Genomic DNA, 24,543 nt, shown 5'->3' with positions numbered 1-24,543 from the left:
TGAAATGATTTCCTAGACAGGAGGCCTTTTTCATGTCTTTGAGAAAATGGATAAGCTGGCTGAATGCTGCATCTGTCCACTTACATTCATAAAGGTCTCAGTCCACAGCAGGGACTTTACATACAGGATTGCACTCTTTCCTCTGTCTAGTCGTCCAACCTGGCAGACAATCTTCAAGCACTCAGCAATTCCACAGCCCTGCCAAAACAAATTCTCTACTTATAAAAAATTGTCTATCATTTCTTCAGCATATGAAAATTGGACATTTTAGTTGTTTTATGTGAAAGCCAAAGAGATGATACAGATTCTTTTGCATTATAAGAAAAATGTTTAAAATGCATAGGCTAATAGTGGAGTCTGAATGCTTTTGCTAAAAGGGGTTGGTTTACGGGATGCCTGGGTGGCTTAGTCAGTTAAGCGACCACTCTTGATTTCAGCTCAGGTCATGATCTCATGGTTTGTGAGTCTGAGCCCTGCATCGGTTTCTGCACTGACAGCATGGAGCCTGCTTGGGATTCTCCCTCTCCCTCTCTGTCTGTTCCTCCCCTGCTCCTTCTCACTCTCTCTCTCCTTCTCACTCTCTCTCTCCTCCTCACTCTCTCTCTCCTTCTCAAAAATAAATAATAAACAAACAAACACAAACAAACAAACAAACAAATACAGGGGTTGGTTTTAATGCAATGTGGTATAAAAGGATAAGACCTACAATATTAAAATATATATTTTTATGGCTAGTATTCAACATCCTTTAGGTAAACCCAGAGCATGATCATTTTAGTAAGACATGAAAATCAGATTAACAATACACCTGTAGAAAAGAAAAAGAAACGGAATGAATCTTGAGCAGCTCTTCCACGTTTCTGCTACATTCAGTGTTTTTATCAGTAACTTGAAGGCAGGCAGTCAAAGATAGCAAATATTCACCACCTTCCATGTGCTGGTCAAATTGCATTAGACATGTCACACACATAGTCACAACGCTACCCAGCAAGTGAACTTGCAGTCTATGACAAGGAATAGCTTCTTTGACCTGAGGAAGGGCATCCGTGAAAAGCCTGTAACTCACATCACACTTAATGGGGAAAGAACAAATGCTTTCCCCTGAAGGTGACAAATAAGACAACAATGCCCACTCATTGACACTTTTATGAAAGTTGTTCAGGAGGTTCTAGCCAGTATAATTAAGCAAGAAAACAATCAAATAAAAGTCATCCAAATTGGAAAAAAAGAAGGAAACCTCTCTCTTTTCAAGATGACAGGATCTTGTATACAGAACACACTAAAGAATTGACAATAAAACGACTATAGCTAATAAAAAAGTACAGAAAAAGAACAGAATACAAGACTGACAAACAATTAAGTTGCATTTCTATATACCGGTAATGAAAAATCTTAAAATGAAATGAAGAAAACAATTTTATTCAAAAGACCACCCCAAAAGAATAAAATACACAAAAGTAATTTAACCAGGAAAGTGCAATACTTAAACACTTACAAGTACAAAGTATTTTTGAAAGAAATTAAACACTTAACTAAATGGAAAGATATCTCATGTCCAAGAACTGAGAGACTTAATATTATTAACACGGCAATACTCCTATATTGATACAGGTCCAATAAAATTGCTATCAAAATTCCAACTACCTTTTCTGTAGAAATGATCAAACTGATCTTAAAATTCATATGGAATTATAGAGGACCCTACATAGCTAAAACAATCTTGAAAAAGAAGAAAATGTTGGAGGGCTCACACTTTCCAATTTCAAAACTTACTGAAGAGCTATAAGAAACAATTTGGTACCGGCATAAGAATATGTATACAGACCAATATTAAGAGTCGAGAGTATAAAATTTAGAAAACCAAAAAACTTAGGTGTAAATTTTCAGGATGTCAGGTTTGGCAATGGTTTCTTGACTGTGACAGCAAAAGTACAGGTAATAAAAGAAGAAAGACTTGACAAATCTGAACTTCTTCAAATTTGAATACTTTTCACATCACAGGGATACTATCAAGAAAGTGAAAAGACAACTAACAGAACGAGAAAATATGTGCAATAACAGCTCTGAAAAGGGAAGTATCCTGAATATATAACGAACTCTTCATGACCTAACAACAAAGGCAAACAACCCAATTTAAAAATGGGCAAAGGATTTGAATAGACATCTCTCGAAAGAAGATATACAACAGAAAAGATGCTTGACATCATTAGTGATTATTGGGAAGTACAAATAAAACCACGATGAGATACCACTTCACATTGACAAGGATGACCATAAATAAAAAAAAAAAAAAAAAATTAAGGCAATAGTAAGTGATGGCAAACGTGGAGAAGTTGAAAAATTCGTATGTTGCTGGTTGGGAATGTAAAATGGCACAACGACTTTGGAAAAGTTTGGTAGTTTCTGAAAAGTTAAACAGAGTCCCCATATGACCCAGTAATGGCATCTCTAGATTTATTCCCAAGAGAACTAAAAATATATGTTCACACAAAAATGTGTACAAGAATGTGCACAATGGCACTATTCAAAATAAACAAAAGGTAGAAATAATCTAAATGTTCATCAACTAATGAGGAAACAAACAAAATGCCATATACCCACAGAACGGAGTATTATTCAGGCATAAAAAATGACTGAAGTATTACTGCATGCTGTACCATGGCGAACCTTAAAAACATTATTCTGAGTCAAAGAAGCCAGACACCAAGGCCACATATTTTATGACTGTCCAGAACAGACAAATCTTTAGACACAGAAAGCAGATTAGTGGTTTCCAGAGACTGATAGCAGGGAAGAATACGTAGTGACTGTATAATGGGTACAGTATTTCTTTCTGAAAATGATGAAAATATTCTGGAATTAGATAATGGTGGTGGTTGCACAATGTTCTGAGTATACCAAAAATCACTCCATTGCATACTTTAAAATGGTTAAAATGGTGACTTTTATGTAAGTTTTATCATAAAGTTTTTTAATGTCGTTCTGTAGGAGGATAGAGCACACAGGATCAAAAGTAGGGTGGGGGTTAAAAGTAATTTCTATTTCACATGGGTTGGTCAGGGAAGTCCTGTCATAATCTGACATTTAAAGACGTAGAAGGAGGGGCGCCTGGGTGGCGCAGTCAGTTAAGCGTCCGACTTCAGCCAGGTCACGATCTCGCGGTCCGTGAGTTCGAGCCCCGCGTCGGGCTCTGGGCTGATGGCTCAGAGCCTGGAGCCTGCTTCCTATTCTGTGTCTCCCTCTCTCTCTGCCCCTCCCCCATTCATGCTCTGTCTCTCTCTGTCCCAAAAATAAATAAATGTTGAAAAAAAAAAAAATTTTAAAGACGTAGAAGGAGATGGGGAAATAAGCCACAGGGAAATCTGGACAAGGAGCATTCCAGGAAGATGGGAGAATAATTTTCAAAGCTTGGATGTAGAAACATGCTTGGGGATGTCTATTCAATGAAAAGCAAGGTAGCAAAAGCAGGAGGTAGAGAATAAGGAGAGGAAATGCAAATAGCAAGGTAGAAGGGCCTACATTTTGTTGGGCCTAAAGGCTTTGCATGCTCAGGCTTCCTCTCGGACTTAGCTGGGAAGGCACTGGAGTAACATGACCTGATCTCCATTTAAAAGGATCGCTATGGCTCCTGTGTGGCTAACTGTAGTGGGGGAAAAGGCAGAAATATGGAGTCCAGCTAGAGGTTTAGCAACAGTCCACGTGAGACACAAAGGTGGCCTGGGTGAGGCTGTGGCAGAGATAAAGTTGCTGAGAAGGGACCAAATTCAGGGTCTTTTGAAAATAGATACTGAAAGAATTTGCTGATACCGAGGATGTGAGGTTTGAGAGAAAAAGAGGAGTCAAGGTGTCCAGGTTTGGGACAAAGAAGGGAGTTGATACACTGTAGAAAGAGTAGAGTTGGGAAAACATTCTTAGAATTAAGTTTAAGATTCTTACTAAATATTTAAGAGAAATTCCAGTAGGCAGTTGGATGATGGAGCTTGGAGTTCAATGCATAGGATCAGCTTCAGAATGTAAATCAAAGTCATCCAGAGATAGTATTTATAGCCACGAGAGTGAATAACATCTCTCGTATAGCACTATCTGATTTGAACTTCCTACGATGATAGAAATGAGCAGTACTGGACATATCTCTACTTCCCAAAGTAGAGTAAAATGTGGCTGATGTCTATAATATTAGACAGCACAGATCTAATCAATGAATACATGCAGAGCAGGCAAGAAATTTGAGGTGTGAGCCCTGGAATACTCCACAGACGTAAAGGTCTGGAAACAGAGATTAGGAAGTAGCCAGTTGATGTAAGTGAAGTAGTAAGAGAGTAGAGTCCTAGAAGAGAATGAGGAGTGTTTCACAAAGGAGGAAGTGATAAATTATGCCAAAAGCCACTGAACAGTTGAGGCGGATGAGAAATAAGAAGAACTATGGAATCTGCTGATGTAAAAGTAACTGGTGTTCGCTAATGAACATAAACACTATACCAGGTTCTCTGCTAGTGGATGGTTTGAAGATCTGTTAAACTTCAGAAATTTAAATGATTAGCCTTTATAACCTTATAGTCATTACACTGGCTGACTCAACAAAAGTTAATCATAGCGCTAATTATTCTTGTAATATATTTTTGTTGATGCCTCCTGGGTTCTTCTTCCAATATTGCATGAAAGCCTCCGAGATCAGGATGAGGTCAAGAAGGAGGTCAGTTAAAGGAGTAAGCCAGAAAAATAAGCTGGAACATGAAATATTTTTATTAGCAATTTATAAAGATAGATCATTTGAAGAAACTCTGGTGTTAATTTGAATAGGAACATGGAAAGTAAGAGGAGTGAATAGTATAAAAATATATGTAGTTCTTCCAAGCACAGCTGTTGTTATTTTTGAAATGTTCTTTGGCATCAGTTCTATAATCACATATTTTTAAATGTTTAAAGTGCTTGTTGTTGAAATGGCGCTTACCAAAGTGTGAACATCTCCTTCACTGAGGGTGAGATCCCGCTTAGTGATGAGATGGTTCCGGTCACCTTGCCCAGCAATTGTGTCATTCTTTTCAGTTTGTGAACTTGAGATCTAGGGTTACAGAGAAACTGGTGGTACATAATATTGGAAAACACTCTGCACTGACATTTTGGCATAAACTGCTACATGTGATTAAAACATGATGACTGAAAATGTGGCATGACAAATTCACCACTTAATATATGGTGGAAAGTAAGCACAAAGAATAAAGATCAGAGATTCCCCAATATGTGGGAAAACGTTATTTCCACCGAGCAGTGATTTTCTCCCTTGCACAGCTAGAGGGGAAACTGATAAGACACACTGAAACAGCCTGAAATGTCACGGTACATATCTGTGATAAGTGTCAATCATGAGTATATATTTTTTTGTTCTGTTTTCTAGTTAAGAAAAGAGCCAGGTTAAGTAAAATGTTAGATCTTTCTCCAAAGACAAAAATTTCAACAACAAAACACCCCTGACACAATATTGTATGTGGATAAACCACAATGCAATGGAACCACAGTCAAATTAGGTCACTACATAAATAGATGACTCATTAGGACTTCACAGAGGAATGAATCAATCCTTTCTCATTATACAAATAAACAATTTAATCCTTAGTATACTGGTTATGAAGTAAATTATTTCTGTAGAGTAGGTGTGTGTATTAAAATGGTTGTTTTATTTCATGCATTTCTTTCACAGATTTAGAAAGGAAAGCTTTAAATATCATCATAATAAAGAGTTGCTATTAAGCACATTACCTTAATTCTCAAAGGGTTGATCTCCATATCTGAAGTACAGTTCATAGGTCCATCAATATCATATTGAAGGATGTACAACAGAGTGTTATTGTTGTATTTGTAAGGCCACTGAAGATTTAGCATTGCCTTGCTGAATGAACTTGGACCATTGTTTCTCAGCTAATGGGGAAAAGAAAATGTAAATACTTTGAGCAAAAATCAATTCCATAATCCCCCTCCTACATCAACCTTAGGAATCATTAGTGATAGGATTTGAATAACGGCAGAGTTTCCAGTTATTCTGACGTTACAACATGATCATTACGAGGCAAAGGAGATCAAACTCAACATTTATCTCTAGTGTAGTGCAGTATGTGTCAGAATGAAAATATAAACAAAAGAGGAACGTATGGAAAAGTTTTGATGAAAGTTGGCATAGAAAATCTTGATGATCTGCTACAGGCACTTTCAATTTTTAGGTAGAGCTGCAAACCGTCCATATGCAAATACTCAGCAATGACCTAACGGCTGTTATTCAAGTAGAACTAATTGGTTTTGGACAACAATTTGTATGAAGTGCATTCTTTAATCACTTGAAGCTACTTGTCTTAAAAAGAGGAACTTCTGAATAGGGAAAAAATTCAAATAAATCTCTCGTACATCCTTAAACTATGCAGAGTTTACATAAACACTAAACAAACTTGTTTTGTTTTGTTTTGTTTTAACAAGTAGCCTATCTGTTCTTCTCTTTAAAGGCTCTCTACCAGGTATCAGTTAAAGTCAACAACCGCAAACCTCATAGATGTGCTGAACAACTGGCCCAACATCTTCTTCAGTCTCCGGGCTCTCCTTATGCTCCCAGTTTGGAATTGGAAGAAAGATATGATCGGGACTTGAAACTCTAAACAATGACCAAAGAAAACCTACCATGAATACCAAAATGATATGGTCAGTTCATTTTCAAAAGTACCCTGTATCCACATGAATAAAATCAGAATTAACAAAATATATATATTTAAAAGGATGGGGCGCCTGGGTGGCGCAGTCGGTTAAGCGTCCGACTTCAGCCAGGTCACGATCTCGCGGTCCGTGAGTTCGAGCCCCGCGTCAGGCTCTGGGCTGATGGCTCGGAGCCTGGAGCCTGTTTCCGATTCTGTGTCTCCCTCTCTCTCTGCCCCTCCCCTGTTCATGCTCTGTCTCTCTCTGTCCCAAAAATAAATAAAAAACGTTGAAAAAAAAAATTTAAAAAATAAATAAATAAATAAAATAAAAGGAAGAAAAAGCTATATGTATGTGAACACGCACATCCAACTACACATAAACTTTTCTGTATTGAATCTAATTGTAACAGGTGTATTGATAAATCAATCTGCATGAAAGTTCAATACACTTATTTTGTGCCTGCTGTTGCCATGTCTGATTTATTTCCAGAGGGTTACCAAGTAAATATTTGGAGCTTTGGAATAATACAGCTAGGTCCTTCTTTCTACAGAAGCTCCAGCTCTAGTAAAAGTATCATGAAATATGAGTGCTACTCCCCAAAAGAAATTACTGGGCCTCCTAGTTGCTTTTTAAAAGTAACTGCATTTTAAAGCAGTTTAGGGGGGTGCCTGGGTGGCGCAGTCGGTTAAGCGTCCGACTTCAGCCAGGTCACGATCTCGCGGTCCGTGAGTTCGAGCCCCGCGTCGGGCTCTGGGCTGATGGCTCGGAGCCTGGAGCCTGTTTCCGATTCTGTGTCTCCCTCTCTCTCTGCCCCTCCCCCATTCATGCTCTGTCTCTCTCTGTCCCAAAAATAAATAAATGTTGAAAAAAAAAATTTTAAAAAAAAATAAAAAAAAAAAAAATAAATAAAAAAAATAAAAAAAAATAAAGCAGTTTAGGGGCACCTGGGTGGCTAAGTCGCTTAAGTGTCTGACTTCAGCTCAGGTCATGATCCCACAGTTCGGGGGTTTGAGCCCCGCATAGGGCTCTGTGCTGAGAGCTCAGAACCGGGAGCCTTCTTCAGATTCTGTGTCTCTCACTCTCTCTGCCCCTCCCCGGCTGTGCTCTGTCTCTGTCTCTGTCTCTCTCTCTCTCTCTCTCAAAAAATAAATAAACATAAAAAGAAATTTAAGGCAGTTTAAATCTCATAAGAATGTGACACTCAACTTGGTAATCATACTGACCCTCTTATCTCAACAGCAGCTAAGACAGCGAGGTCAACCTTGTAAGATACAACTGGGCTTACTTTGTCAAAGAGATTGGAGCTGAAAAAGAAAAAAATATAGATATATTTAGGCCTGAACTGAGCATAATTTTTATCTAAGACGTACAGGGGCAAATGCAGTGAAACTAAAAACGAACAAATTAAAAGAAAGAAAAAAACGTACAAAAATAATTTTCATTAGCATTTAATTCCAAAAAGATGATCAAATTTTACTTCTTTTACTTTTGTTTCACAAGCTCAAAACTAACTAAATTATTCTTGTTATAGGAATTTTATTTAAAAAATGGTATAGTCAAGTACTGGAATTTTAGCCAGTTTTATTCCTTAACATTTAGAATATCTTACATAATATATTTATGACAAAGAATATTTCCTCAATAGTTAATATGAACTGAAAACAAGTTGTTTTCATACCTTTGGATTTGTAAATCAAATTTCACAGAAGTATCCATCTCTGATTGCTGGTGTACATTGAAACGAAGACCAGCTAGGAGCTGGAGGGGGAGGAAGGGATAGTAACGTTAATCAAAACAATGTCTCATCAGTGAAATTTAAATTCCAACGTCCAAATCAACGAGTTTTTCTAAAATACGGTTTTTCTGAGCTTATAATAAAACTGAAAGTACTCTAACAAAGATAATTAAATCTGATCTTCTATTAAATCTTTTATTTCATATACATGGGCCAATCCACAAAGGAGCCTATTAAACAATTATTAACATAATTCTATCTCCTCATAATACCTGATATTAACTTCATAAAAATGCAAAGTAAATATCTGTTGATTCAATGAAAATACACTGATTTGGTGACAGGAAGTTAACAACTGAACTTGTAATGGATCAGGAAGCAAGAAGTGAATGGGTTTTAAAGAGCAAGAAAACCTGGCCACCAAAGGCATGAGGGGCAGGGCCGGACCCAGAATTTCCCCACCTCTCTTACAACTCCATTGCAACCATTATCCTAAGTTTCGCAGGGGGGAAGCTGTTACCTTAAAGAAAACAAAGGAGCTAATAAGGTAAGAGAAAGCAGACTTCTTAGGGAATCAGTCATCATACATAAAAACAAGACTGGGGGACTTCCATCAAGCTGCCTTCCACTTTACAAAGCCTGACGCTGGCCACCTGAAATAACCTGAACTCATCCACACTGGATGAGCTGTGAGTGAGAAGGCCAGAGAGCGTGAGAACATAGAAAAATAAACACAGAAAGCACAGAAATAAACATAGAAACATAAGCAAAGAAAAATAAAAAGCATTTCACTTGTTAAACATCATTATATACATGTGGAAAAATGCAACTCAGGGTACTTTGTTCAAGGCGTCTTCCCTAAGAGACCATATATTTAGAAATAATAATGACTTTTAATGTTAAATATTCTTAAAGAAATGTGGAACTTTTATTGAAATATATTTGACATATAACATTGTGTAAATGTAAGGTGTACAACATGTTGACTTGATACATTTATAAACTGTAATATGATTGCCACTGTAGCTATAGTTAGCATCTCTCCATGTCCCATAATTCCCATTCCTATTTTTTTTTTTTTTTAACATTTATTTATTTTTGGGACAGAGAGAGACAGAGCATGAACGGGGGAGCGGCAGAGAGAGAGGGAGACACAGAATCGGAAACAGGCTCCAGGCTCCGAGCCGTCAGCCCAGACCCTGACGCGGGGCTCGAACTCACGGACCGCGAGATCGTGACCTGGCTGAAGTCGGACGCTCAACCGACTGCGCCACCCAGGCGCCCCCCCATTCCTATTTTATGGTTATAAGGATCTAGTCTCTTAGCAAGGTTGATGATTATAATACAATATTGGGTTTTTTGATTTTTTTTAATGTTTATTTATTTTTGAGAAAGAGAGTGAGTGCATGAGTTGGGGAGGGACAGAGAGAGGGAGACAGAGGACTGGAAGCAAGCTCTGCACTGACAGCAGAGAGCCCCATGCGGGGCTCGAACTCGTGAACCTGCAAGATCAAGACCTGAGCCAAAGTTGGACACTTAACTGACTGAGCCACCCAGCATTGTTTATACAATATTGTTTATATTCGCTATGCTGTGCATTAGATCTCTAAGACTTATTTCCCACTAGTTGCAAGTCTGTACCCTTAAACAACATCTCTCCTGTTAGATGTTGTTTAAGGATAAATATGGAATATGTAGCCCCATATTATCAGAGATCTCAAATTACCAAAGTCTTCGTGCTATTAAAGTAAATCCTATTGAAAAAGTAACATGAAATACATTCCCATTTTCCTTTGATACTAAGAATTCTACAAGACACATTTTTGTTTACTTTTTAGAGCATTTGGGAAGCGACCCATTGAGCGCATCTTTTCAAGCTCCTGGGCTCCCTTCTCTACCACTTCAAGGGGAGCCCGATCCAACACTACGGGCCTCTTTGATTCTATTCAGTTCAAAGATATAGGCTTCCAAATTCATGAGATAATTCTATCTCACGTAATAATGACAGTCTTAGTATTTGTCAGAGTAGGTCTAAAGATTCGTTAGGTTATGGGGGCGCCTGAGTGGCTCAGTCGGTTAAGCATCCGACTTCAGCTCAAGTCATGATCTGACAGTTCATGAGTTTGAGCCCCGCATCGGGCTCTGGGCTGACAGCTCAGAGCCTGGAGCCTGCTTCAGATTTTGTGTCTCCCTCTGTCTGCCCCTCCGTTGCTTGCACTCTGTCTCTCGCATTGTCTCAAAAATAAATAAGCATTAAAAAAAAAAAAAAAATTAAAGATCCATTAGGTTAAAATACCAGAGTTACAATTTGAGTCCTTAGTTATTAACCCATGTTCTCATCCATTTAGCAAACTGAAGGCACTGTAAACACGGCTTACTGACTACAGTGTAGCAGCACAATCCATTATTTTATTATCTTACTCAAAACCGGACAAAACTCTGCTAATCATTACATTCTAAATCAAAACCAATTTAAAGATATTATTCTGAAATATTTATTAAAAATTTACTATGAACAAACCCATTTTGCTATTTTCTTTAAAGGAAAATAAAATCCATTTAGCTAAATCATCTTACTTGAGTTCCAGCCTTCATTGGGTTTCCAAGGTCACATACCACCTGGCGGGTTTGGTTTTCTGTTTTAAATGCACAGGAAAGTCTAGCTAAGGCCTTCGATAGGTCAAAGAAAAAAAAAAAGATTGGAAAGGTAATAAATTAATGACCAAAACAAACAACAAAAAAAGCAGAAGCCATAGACTATGAAGTTCCTAGATGACATCATACAATTGGATAGTTAAGTTTCTTGTTTCAAAAATATATCCATTTGAGCAAATGGGGGGTGGGTATTGTGTACAACTGCCACAGACGAATGTAAAGATGTTTCTGAAGGATCTCTAGAGGATTTAGATACATAACCTTATTATCCCTAACAAATTATTTGATGAACAGTTTTAGACACTTTATCTATCTAACCTTGTTTCAGGTATTTCGCTAGCAATTCTAAAAATGTCCTATCAGTGCCTTATGCAAAGTATTGGGCTTGAAAGGAATTATGTAAGACAGGCACTCTATTGCCTAGCAATGTAGCCTTAAGTAGAATGGCTAAGCTCGTACTACACTAAATAGGGGAGTAACTTATTAATGTTAATGAGACCTATGAGTGCATTTCGATTTTTAAAGAGGCAGTTTGCTTACTTCACTATTACGGACAACCCCGATGAAATCAGCCTGGGGTGGGATGGAAACGATGAGCTCAGCTTCATAGGCACCTTCTCCTTGATTCTGAGCCTTAACAATCAATGTCAGAGGATTGTCGTCTCCAATATAGATCTTCTTTTGATCACTACAAGTTAATACAAATATAGACAATGAAAAAAGACTGCACGGGGAGAATATGATTGTTCCAAGAAACAAGAGAAACACAAGACAGCACTGACATGTTCAACAGTGTCTCAAGATATTTTAAGACTTTTTCACAGCTCAATAGGAAACTGGAAATAGCACATTGGGTGCAAATCCAATGCTTCTCTCAGTAAAAGAAAGCATTAATGTCACTAGCATCTTGCTACCAGTCATATCTATTACTGAGGTAACTTTGTTTCTCTTTGTAGTACTTTTTAATTCCCTGATTTTTTTTTTTCCTTAAAAGCTGAATAAGGGCCACTTGGATGGCTCAGTCAGCTAAGCATCCAATTCTTGATCTCCACTCAGGTCATGATCTCACGGTTCATGAGGCTGAACCCTGTGTTGGGCCTGAGCTGACAGCACAAAGCCTGTCTGGGATTCTCTTCCTCTCTCTCTGCCGCTCCTCAGCTCACTCACACACACTCTCTCAAAATAAATAAACTTTATAAATAAATAAATAAATAAATAAATAAATAAATAAATAAATAAAGCCGAATTAATCACTGTCATGATTCTCACAATATTCTTTAAAATTTGGGGGCTCCTGGGTGGCTCAGTCGGTTAAACGTCCGACTTCGGCTCAGGTCATGATCTCGCGGTCCATGAGTTCGAGCCCCGCGTCAGGCTCTGGGCTGACAGCTCAGAGCCTGGAGCCTGTTTCAGATTCTGTGTCTCCCTCTCTCTGACCCTCCCCCATTCATGCTCTGTCTCTCTCTGTCTCAAAAATAAATAAACATTAAAAAAAAATTTTTTTAAATAAAATTTATATATCATTGGGGTGCCTGGGTGGTTCATTCAGTTGGCCATCTGACTTCTGCTCAGGTCATGATCTCATAGCTTATGGGTTTGAGCCCCGCATCAGGCTTTGTGCTGACGGCTCACGGCCTGGAGCTGCTTCAGATTACGTGTCTCCCTCGCTCTCTGCCCCTCTCCCACTTGCACTCTGTCTCTCTCAAAAATAAACATTAAAAAATTAAAATATAATAATAAAAAAATAAAATTTATATATCATTTAAAATACTAATCAGAGGGGCATCTGAGTGGCTCAGTTGGTTGAGCATCTGACTTCGGCTCAGGTAGATCTCACGGTTCGTGAGTTCGAACCCCGCATCAATTGGGCTCACTGCTGTCAGTGCAGAGCCTCCTCAGATCCTCTGTCCTCCTCTCTCTCTACCCCTCCCCTGCTCACACTCTCACTCTCTTTCTCTCTCTCTCTCTCAAAAATAAAATAAAACGTTTTTTTAATGTTTGTTTACTTTTGAGAGAGATACACAGAGTGCAAGTGGGGGAGGGGCAGAGAGAGGGAAGGAGATACAGAATCTGAAACAGGCTCTAGGCTCTGAGCTGTCAGTATGAACAGAGAGATCATGACCTGAGTTGAAGTCAGATGCTTAACCTACTGAGCCACCCAGGTGCCCCCAAAATAAAATAAAACATTTAGAAATGTAATAATAATTTTTTTTACTAATAATCAGAATCCTTTAGTTAACAGGGTATTTACAATGAAATATATCTTTAAGAAGATATACTGCTACCTTGTAACACTTCTCATGCTGAATGGAAATACATCTGTCAACCAAGGCAAGTAGTGAAAACAGTGCATATCTTTTTAAAGTTCAATACTGATAGTTTTACTATTATAAAGAAAATCATGAATTATCCTTCAACATAACTAGTTCATGTTAAAATATAGAATAGGATATTCTATATTTGGATGGAAGAGTGTGTTCTTCCATTTATATTTCTTGTTAGGCTCTTTATTGTTTGGAGTAACACTTACCTATCTACAGAAACTTCCAACTTGGGTTTGCAGACATTGTCTTCCCCACAGTCAAGTAAAATATGGGCCTAGAAAAAAGCATTTTATTTTTTCTATGTGAAAAAACACCAATACAGGATACATCTGCAGTGTAGATCAATATACGTGGATGTATGTGAATATACACATACACACATATATTTATATACACTCATCAAGTTATTTGCATAAAAGGTGTCATGGCTGCTTATTTTTAAACAGGTCGGTGTAGGTAGTCAAAAATGAAAAAGAAGAAAAACATTCATAGGATATAATACAATTAGTTGGAACCTTTCAGTTCTATCTCAACTTAAGCTGTTATGGTGTGGGAATGAAGTGTCGTGTAGAGAGAAAGTAACAGTCAAGAAGTGAGGATTCAAAAAAATGAGAAAGAAATGAAGATTCAGCGTGAACCTGCTGCTACTAGCTAACTTGTGTGATCGTGGGCAAAACAAATTTCCCTTTTAGAACTTCTTATTGCAGACTATGCCTCTGCCAGCATCCTGGAAATATGGGGGCAGAGTGTCAAAGAATAAGGAGCTACGGGTGCATGGCAGCAATTCTGACAGGCAGATCAAAGGTTTCAGAAACTGGACAAAATGAGGCCAGAATATGTGTGGCCACTTGGAAGGAGGTGAAGGAGAAGGGACTAGAAGCACTGAAGCCAACCCAGGAGGGGTGACATAAGCAAAAACTGAATTTTCTCCTTTCAGATCTGGCGCTGAGAGAGTGGAGGCTAGAGCGGTACGGAATGGTACGAAACACCCAAAAGACAAACACAGTGGGAAGTAGCAGAAGAGACTGGGTAGAGTGTGAATGAAGGAAATACAAAAACTGTAAAAAGAAGAAAGAGAAAAAGATGAAGCCATTCTTGGTTTGTCTAGTGTTAATATTCAAAGAGCTTCAAGCCCAGGGGCAGACAAAAAGAAGAGAGAAAATGACTTAAAGGGGGAAAATAATGAGAGGCTTCCTCTTCCAAATCACAAGGGATAAACAGCCACACGGAATAAAATTACATGATACAGATCTTAACTGCCAATTTAATTGGAATGAAACAACAATATACGTGAATTAATTAAATGACATAGACGTTAAGCAACTGCTATGCGCTTCAACAAAGGGGAAAAGGGGGAAGGGCTGGGACTATTACAAGAACTTTGTGGTGATTCCATAAGTCATACCAGATACAGTCATTGCCAAACTCGTTTAGGAATAAAAAGTAGATTTTGTAGATAATAACAGTAACTAGTGATATGGTGAGTATTAAGAGACCCACTCAAAATGATGAGTATGTTAGGTCTGGAATAAGAAATATGTATGAAATATTAATAATACTGTGGCAAAGGGATATTTGCCTAACTGCTACCATACACTGAAGAAAAAGGATTTAGCTGGCATTGGTGTAACCACAGTATTAAAGCTATTAGAAAAATAAGTTTCAGGGGCGCCTGGGTGGCGCAGTCGGTTAAGCGTCCGACCAGCCAGGTCACGATCTCGCGGTCTGGGAGTTCGAGCCCCGCGTCAGGCTCTGGGCTGATGGCTCGGAGCCTGGAGCCTATTTCCGATTCTGTGTCTCCCTCTCTCTCTGCCCTTCCCCCGTTCAAGCTCTCTCTCTGTCCCAAAAATAAATAAACGTTGAAAAAAAATTTAAAAAAAAAAAAAGAAAAAGAAAAATAAGTTTCAGAAATGGAAAAGCACACAGCAATGCCTTCCATTCATAGGGAACTAAATCTCTCTATATTTAACATCTTGCACAGGGTAAGAACTTAATCTACATTTGCACAAATAAATGGAGGGCAGGAAAAAAAAAAAAAAGCCACTCTTCCTACAGAAAGCACTCTGGTCTCTTAACTGCAAAGGATTAGGCTACAGAGAGGGAAACTCAACAGCTGCCCTGTCCATTACAATAGCCACCAGTGAGCCACATGTGGCCTCTGAGCACTTGAAAGGGGTCTCGGGGTAGCTGAGAATTGATTTTCAAATTTTATTCAATTTTAATTAATTTAAATTTAAATTTAAAAACTGATACTTAATTCCATTACTGGAAAACTGTTAGTATGTTAAAACAACTTGGGTATGTGAATCTACTTCTTCAACTATAAACCATATGAATTCCAAATACAGAAAAAATATTTAGCATCTGAATTGAGATGTGCTATAATCATATAATACATTCTGGATTTTGAAGACAGCAAAAAATAGAATATAAAATATTTCACTAACAATTTTTAAATGGATTATGTGCTGGAATGACAATAACTTGGGTATTGTTATGGGCTGATCTGTGTCCCCCCCCAAAATTCACATGCTGAAGTCCTGAATGTGATTTTACCTGGAGATACAGTATTTAAAGAGGTAATTAACATAAAATGATACCATCAGGGTGGACCCTCATGCAACACAATGTATAAGGAGATTGGGACAAGACACACGCAGAGGGAAGACCGTGTAAAGACGAAAGGAGAAGGTAACCATTTATAAGCTGATGAGAGAGGCCTCAGAAGAAACCAACCCTGCCAGACACCTTGGTCTCAGACTTTAAGCCTCTAGAACCATCAGAAAATAAATTTCTATTGTTTAAAACAAGCCACCCAATCTGTGGTTTTTCATGACAGCAGTGCTAGCAAACTTTATATTATTAAGTTTAACTGCACCTGTTTTCTACCTTAAGAAAATGTTGCCAACTAGCAAATTTAAAACCACAAATGTGGCTCATGTTAATATTTGTATGGAACAGCAGTACTCTATGGAGAAAGTGTGGTAAAACACGTCTGTAATATGACGAGTGAAATGAAGGACCCATCTTAGAAAGAAGTAAATAATGGGAACAAAGGATGGATAATTAACATAGAAACAAGATTATATAATAAAGCTAAGCATGCATAGAGAGCATGCCTCTCTTGTATACACAGGCACTGTTGAAACATACGAAGGACACAAAGGACACAACAATGAAGGAGAGCAGGAAGAGAAGGAAAGGAAGCTAACTATTATTATTAAAGTTATTATTTCTCTCCAAGGGTTTTCAAAAGTTATCCTACTTACTTAGGTAACTTTAAAACTGGATTGGTATTAAAGAGACTGATGATCTCAGTAAGCTACTCAAAAGTAATGTTAACGCTAACAATTCTATAATTATAAAGACAAAATAATCATAACTCCTATATCAAAACACATAATGTAAAAGGTCAAGTCACAACTTTTTCAAAAAGTATAAAACTGAATGACAGATCCTAAAAGGCTCAGATGTTCATTATTAAATTGTTAATTAACAAAATACTGTATATCCATTAAAAATAAGAAATTGGGGCGCCTGGGTGGCGCAGTCGGTTAAGCGTCCGACTTCAGCCAGGTCACGATCTCGCGGTCCGTGAGTTCGAGCCCCGCATCAGGCTCTGGGCTGATGGCTCAGAGCCTGGAGCCTGTTTCTGATTCTGTGTCTCCCTCTCTCTCTGCCTCTCCCCCGTTCATGCTCTGTCTCTCTCTGTCCCAAAAATAAAAATAAAAACGTTGAAAAAAAAAATTTTTTTTTAAAAAATAAGAAATATACACAATATGAACTAATAAAGAACTACATTTTCAAGTTCTTTATTGCTGGTGGCAGAAAGTATATATATACATTATATATGATACAATGTGTACAAAGTAAAAAATATAAATTGTTAAAATATAAAAATAATTGTTAAAATATAAAATATAATAAAAAATAAATATATAAAAATTGTTAAATAATAAAGACTTAAAATATATTTTAATTCGCTTTATGTTGCCTTACACAGTCTTCTCAAATTACAAATAAAAAAGCATGAGACCTTAGTAACTTAGACAAAGAAGATATAACAACCTAAATTTAGGGTAAAGTATTCTGTGGGAGTAGAACTATTAATCTAACAGTATAAACATGCAATAAAAAAGCGGAAGAAATAGGAAATGCAATATCTGAATACATGGGTTTTACACAGGACTTTCTTAAAAATATTGTAATATAGTCTTTAAGAAATTTTGTTTGATTTGATGAAAAGAATGACTTCCATACTACATATACATATGTGTATACATATGCTATTTTTTACAATTAAAATGTAAATCAGAGAAAACAGAGATATAAAACTTATTCAGCAAAATACTAAAATAGTATATAAATACATTGGCACTTTGTTTTCCTTGAACTATTTTACTGTTTTATGAATATGACCCTGTCTTTCTCTACATATAACTAAGTTCTGAGTGGCTTCAAATATCTCTGACCTGAAAATTCAGATACCTTCCCCTTTGACTTTGACTAGAAACCAACATTTAAAAAGCAATCCCTTATGATATTTAAAAATATGAAGTGTAAGACTTTAAAAGAATTAAAGTATAAAATTAGTGATAAGTGGAGATAGTACATACAGTACCTGTCGACTAATGTTGGCAGGAGTGAACTGGTTAAGGATAGGTTGCAAGCCTGTCACATCAGCAGCTGTTCTGTAATCCAACCGATACTCCATAAAAACAGTAATCGGAGTGAGTTTGTCTCTAAATTCAGATTCATCCTAGAAACAGAAAAGCGTCCAATCAATGATAACATCAGTCTACGACATCAAAGTATCTGGAAAAATCTGTAAGTGCACAGTACAAAGGCAGCCATGTTCGACCTTGATCCAATTCTACCAAAACTCTGAAAAACTACAATTATATAAGAGTAAGAATAGAATGTCCAAAAAGACTGGTTATTCAGCAAGGACGCTTAATCAATTTTTGTTTATAATACTTGATTCATACAAAAATATACAAGGGCATGTTAATAAAACAGGCACTCCACAGCCAATAGAATTAGAACATTACTAATAATTTTTCTAAGTTTATTTATTTATTTTGAGACAGAGAGGATGAGAAAGGAGGGAGAGAATCCCAGGCAGGCTCCACATGGCCAGTGCAGAGCCCAACACAGGGATCGAATCCATAAACCAGGAGATCATGACCTGAGCCGAAACGAAAGGTCACATGCTTAACTGCCTGAGCCACCCAAGGTGCCCGAAATATTACCAATAATTTTTAAGTTACCCATGTACTCCCTTCTCATTTCTTCCCTCGGCCTTTCTTCTCAGAGGTAACCACCATTCTAAATTTTAAGTACACCATTCTCATTTATTTTCAGTAGTTTTACTCCACTGTATATGCCCTTAAACAATGTGTTCTTCTGTTTGCTTTTCCTTTTTTGTTCATTTAAAAGTGAGGTCATATGCATTTTTCTGTAACTTGCTTTCTTTTTAATAATTTTTTTTAATGTTTTTATTTATTTTTGACAGAGAGAGAGAGAGAGAGAGAGAGAGAGAGAGAGAGAGAGCATGAGCGGGGGAGGAGCAGAGAGAGAAGGAGACACAGAATTCGAAGCAGGCTCCAGGCTTTGAGCTGTCAGCACAGAGCCCAACACGGGGCTTGAACTCACGAACCGTGAGATCATGACCTGGGCCGAAGTCGGACATTTAACCGACTGAGCCACCCAGGCGCCCCTCTGTAATGTGCTTTCTATTCAACATTCTTGTTAAGGTTTATCCATCCTGTTGCAAGTAGCTGAGGTTAATTTTTACTATTAATATTCATCATATAATAATAAAACCATAATGTATTTATCTATTCTCCTATCAAAGGTTATTTGGATTGTTTTTGTTTTTGCTTTTACCAAAAAAACAATGAATATATATAGATATATTCACATATACGTGTGTGTGTGTGTGTGTGTGTGTGTGTGTGTGTGTATTCTTCTATATAATGGCAAGTAGGAGGCTCAAGTCAGACCCCTGGCTTGCAAAAGTCCCAGATGAGTCTGAATTCCTGTGCCAGTGGTATCCGCAATTACTGTTCATCCTTCCCCAGACACTCTGGCTCACATATTTGCACACAAGTCACAAGTCAAATTTTGCCAATGTAGTTTTTTAACTGATTTTTTATTTTTATTTTTTTGGACTGTGGAGATTTATTTTATGTTTTGAGAGTCTAGCAATATTTAAGAAATAGGTTTGTTATAATTTATTCAGTAGCAATGTCGCAGAAAGACCAGTTGAAATATCCAGCTTGTCAGGAACAAAAATCCATTACTCAGGTTTGATACATTAAAAAGCTAAACCTCCTCAAGTGTATTCTTCTGTGTTTTCCTTTTGATTTAATACCCAAAAATTCACACAAAGTGAGAGTCATTTAGATGAAAAGGAAAAAAATTAGTAAAAAGTAAAAGACAATGAAGGAGAAAAGTATCTCTTACCCGCAGATATGCTATTAGTTCCTCACACTGCATCTGTCCCCCCCTTGAAATAGTCATGTTCTTGGAGTGACCTGGGGACCGGTTATGGAGAAATAGTGCTCGTCGAATTGCTCCTTTTTGCTTGAGTTTATCCAAAAGAAGCTCCACCTGGAAATCTATACAAAGGATTTATAACTAATATAATCGTTATGAACACCTCTCTGTCCTAGATAGCTAGAATTTTCATGTAAACAAAGATATTTATTCCTTAAGAAGCAATTTCCTTGTAATTCACTAAAAATGTGTATACATTGTAGTGAGACTACAACATATTAATCCTGAATATTTGCTAATTAATAATTAATCCAACTATCCCCAAAGTAAAGCCACATATTAATTCATACAATAGATAATGATGGTAGTAAAATAACTATCAGATGCAAGAGGAATTTTTTCTTTTAATTTAGGCCGAGAGGAAGAAGTTCAGAGCACGAAATATATGTGAATTACAACTCCCGCCATTAACACAAGTAGCAGCAATTTCCCACTGACTGCGATTAATATTTACTAATATGCACCCATATGATTCTATTAAACACTATGACAAATAAACAGTTTGAATCACCTGCAACTACTACTTTTAATGAAGCTACCATATCAGACTGTCAGATAAATATGTCCCTCGTGAAGCAGGTGACCTAATATAGTTGACTAGATCAAGAATTCTATTAAAGCGAACATGCAACCAATAGTCTGAAGCACAGTGTTAGGGTGACTTCCTTCTAAGATTCAGCTCTTCTTTAAGTAGTTTCTTCAACGTTAAAACCAAGTTTCTAAGTTTCTCTAAATGTTGAACCTCATGTTAACTTTGGGTTAAAACGCAGGGTGATTTTGCTTCCAATTCTGTTCTACCCACCCACACCGCTCTCCTTGTGTCTGTCAAACACACTAAGCATGCTCTTGACTCAGGCCTCTTGAAATTGCCATTTCCTCTGTGCAAAATACCCCTCCAGACATTCCCTACAGGTCTTTAGTCATCTTCCAGAGACCCCACCTTGCCACTCTATGTGAACTTCCATGCACACACACACCCAGCAAACTCAGTCCTCTTCTTCTGCTTTGCGGTGGCTTCTCAGCACTTGTCACTAACAATGACCAATTTTGGCTACAATTACTTAGCTCTCCTGCCTTGCTCTCTGGACCATATAAACCATATGTTGGAAAGGAAGAGTCAAGTTAGGAATTTGCCGTGTGGGTAAATTGGATGGCCCAAACTTTTTCTCCGTCTTCCACTATATCTAAAGCATTTCTGCTGCTTAGATTGCTGGGGGTTTCTCTGAGACATAAAATATGAACTTTCCAGTAGATCATCTATTTATAAACAATGATACCTATTTCCCCTAGAATTCATTTATCTCTCATTGGTAAGTGTTTAACTTTCTGAAGGCTATCTTTACCATTCAATGGGCTATTCTGTTCACAATGTCAACAAATAAATATGTATTTATATCTAAATTAAGAGTCAACAAGGTAATCATGCTGCAATGCTAGGTGCCTTTAAGCATACATATCCAAATAAAGAACAACGATAACAACTATTTGAGTAACTATTCAAATATCCTGAAACATTTTTAAGTGCTGTATATGCAGAATCATTCTGTAATTTTTCCATAGAATACTTACTAATTTTCGTGGGAAGTGCTCCTTTGCCATCTGCCTTTAAGCAGAACTTGACATTAAAACTGTAGAGAAATAAAAATATATACAAATCCTGTAATCCAGTTTAAACATATTGCTGAGTATCACCCCCAAATCTCATATTTCTAATGCACAGTTTATATAGTGAAGCCTTTTATATCTTTCTTCTTGTCATAATAACATTCTTGAAACATGAAACACAAAATACACAGAATGTCCTAACTCATCCTTCAGTAATTTAAGCACCTTTCCTTTCATGGTATCATCATTTCAAAAAAACAAACAAAAAAAAACAAAACAAAGAAAAAAAAAAAAGAATCTCTGAACCTCCTCTCAAGTTTATAGAATCTGTTGATAAATCTAAGTGAGAGAAAGGATGGGCCAGACGTAAAATAATCTCTTTTTTTTTTTTTTTTAAAGCCCCCACCAAGCTTCCTTTAATTAGAAAGCTCCTCTAGAACAGTGTTCTTCATGATTTCTTAATGGGTCATGAAATCAGTTCAGTGGGTTGTGTCAACCAATATCTTAAAAAAATAAATCAAATAAATAAAACTGACTGAAGGGTAAGATTTCATGGAACTTTTGTTTTAATTACACACATGTATTTACTGGATTATGATGCAAAATGTATTTCATACAATGTGCCATAACCAAAAAGATACAAAAGCTACTGCTCTGGTTAGTATATTCAAAGCTTTACAGTTATTAGCATACTTTTAAATATATTACTAGCAATTTCACAGGGGCAGGCAGGGTGATTGAAGGGAAGGCCATAAAACTTAAAGCTAAAATCTTGAAAACTTCACTGCCAATCAATATAAGATAAAATGTTACTAAATTTTTAATGCAATCCAATGAAAGAAATAAAATTTTGAAAAATGTTTTCTAATAACTATAACAATTTGAAGACAAAATCAGAATTATTTTTTCATTAGCCTCTTAGAAGTAAAATTTTCCCAGCTTCTAATCATTCCTCACTGCATCTGTAAAAGTTCTTTGATTTTTGAGTAACCAAGGAACTTAAAGAACAGTGTTCCCCAAAGTGAGGTACTCTTGGTGATTTTACTAGTATATGGGCCAAGGTTTTTCTTAATTTTATATTTATTTTGACATGTATGAGAAAGGTACTGGGGTTTCTCCATATTATTTTAAAATATTTTTAAGTAAAACATGAATTGATTTAAAGAAAAAAATTATTTTAATTATAAATACAGGTAGAATGTAAGTATAGCAAAAATCATACACTAGCAAAAAATAGCATGCAAATAATGAAGACTTGAGAAACACTGGACTAGAGAAGAATTCCGATATTAAACTTACAAAAAATTGTATTTTTCTTTAGAAACTAGTTAGGGGACAAGAAGAACAAGAAGAACAAGAAGAATATTATATTGGTAATATACTACTTATAGATTTAATATTATTTAACATTTAATAATATTTCATAATAATAAATAATGTATTTTTCATACAACTGTTCATGGGTCTGTTTAGAATCAAATAATAAATGAGTTCTGAGATCTTATTAGCTTTTTCGTCTTTTTGAATATATTCACTGAGCATGCATCATTTTTTTTAATGAAGTTTATAGTAGTTTGTAGCATATTTTTAGAGCCTTCTACATATCTACTCTGGAACAACATTTCCATAATCCAATCTATGAAAAGAGAGTAATACACACAGAAACTGTTCTGCAATATTTCAGCCCCCCCTTCATTTTCAATTGTTTTCATAATGACTGTACCAATAATAACAATAGTAAATATTATTAAACTAATGCCCTTACCAGGAAACTTTGAGATCTGTCCCAGGCAATGGGCAGGTTTTATTGTCTTGATTTAAAATGCTAGGGTACACTTCAAGGCCAGCATTTACAGTTATAACTGGTCTGGCCCTGGTTTAAAAAAAAAAGAAGAAAGAAAGAAAAAGAAAGGAAAGCAAAAAGTTATTTACAATATTAGACTGATCTAAGCATTTTAGGTTTACATTTTTTGTATATATAACGTTTTCTAAAGCATTGTTTATAACAGCAAAAGGAATAAAAACAATCTAAACACAGAATGACAAACTGTCCCTGTTTGCTGAAGACCGTCCTGACTTTAGCACTGACAGTCCCGCATCCTGGTAAATCCCGCAGTTCCAGGCAAAGCGGGACAAGTGGCCATCCTATCTGAACTCAGTCCACGAAAGCAGAATGGTTAACCACGTTGTGGGGTATCTACCTAACGCAATGCAATACAGTAGGGGAAATGAGTGACATAAATCCATCTGTGTGGATACGAGATGATCTCTAAGATATATCCAATATAATTTTTATATGACAGGAAAAAAACCCACCATGTACAAAGGATGCATACGCAAACACATACACATAATTTTTTAATGCACAGAATAATTCTGGTAGGGTATACTCATAAACTAGTAACTGGCGTGAAAGGAAGTATGTTATTTTTGTTTATGTCCTTTCTGATTGAGTTTTTACTACATGCATTTTACTATATGTATTACCTTTTAATAGCAATTTTAAAAACTGAAATAATAAATTAAAATAAATAGTTTTCCAAAGTTCAGATGTACAGGTTTAAGCCCTGTATAAAAATATAGTAGGCTCACGGCACTGTGCCTACTCAGTCATGATAAATGATTGGGCACACGTGGCCCCAAGAGCCACAATCAAGTTGACCCAACATAAATTCCATTACACAGAACTCAGGTTAGTCATTCTGGCATGTATAAACATAGCCCATAAAAGTGTAAGCATCTTCACCTACTTGGGATGCCAGATGATAGTCTAAAGCATGAGGAATTGATTAAATATAGAGAATAACTGAGAATATGGATGAAGCTGAGAAATACAGGTTATGTGGATTTATATATATTGCTCTAATAAAAATATTGATTTGGGAAGTCATTACATACTGCCCTGTGGTCACAGAATGCTGTGGGATAAACATCAAGTTAACTTCTTGCCTTTTAGAGGAAAATGTAAACTCATATAAATTTTAA

General features: G+C 36.6%; 1 protein-coding gene across 1 annotated transcript in view; it reads right to left on the bottom strand.

The window, feature by feature from the left end:
- The window catches only part of ITGAV (integrin subunit alpha V), a 92,733-nt gene that overhangs the window by 5,319 nt on the left and 62,871 nt on the right, over positions 1-24,543 (bottom strand). Inside the window, exons 15-27 of the mRNA XM_086719108.1 lie at positions 23,324-23,431; positions 21,523-21,581; positions 19,861-20,015; positions 18,014-18,151; positions 13,599-13,666; positions 11,609-11,756; positions 10,991-11,083; positions 8,357-8,436; positions 7,902-7,982; positions 6,532-6,637; positions 5,758-5,916; positions 4,952-5,062; positions 85-198 (exon numbers count right to left, since the gene is read on the bottom strand). Coding sequence (XP_086575234.1) covers positions 85-198; positions 4,952-5,062; positions 5,758-5,916; positions 6,532-6,637; positions 7,902-7,982; positions 8,357-8,436; positions 10,991-11,083; positions 11,609-11,756; positions 13,599-13,666; positions 18,014-18,151; positions 19,861-20,015; positions 21,523-21,581; positions 23,324-23,431 — 1,420 coding nt within the window. The remainder of the gene's footprint in view (positions 1-84; positions 199-4,951; positions 5,063-5,757; positions 5,917-6,531; positions 6,638-7,901; positions 7,983-8,356; positions 8,437-10,990; positions 11,084-11,608; positions 11,757-13,598; positions 13,667-18,013; positions 18,152-19,860; positions 20,016-21,522; positions 21,582-23,323; positions 23,432-24,543) is intronic.

Source organism: Puma concolor, chromosome C1 (assembly GCF_028749965.1).
Source record: "Puma concolor isolate L17-30 chromosome C1, mPumCon1.1.hap2, whole genome shotgun sequence".
Taxonomy (NCBI): Eukaryota; Metazoa; Chordata; class Mammalia; order Carnivora; family Felidae; genus Puma; species Puma concolor.
This window is presented reverse-complemented; position numbering and strand designations above follow the sequence as displayed.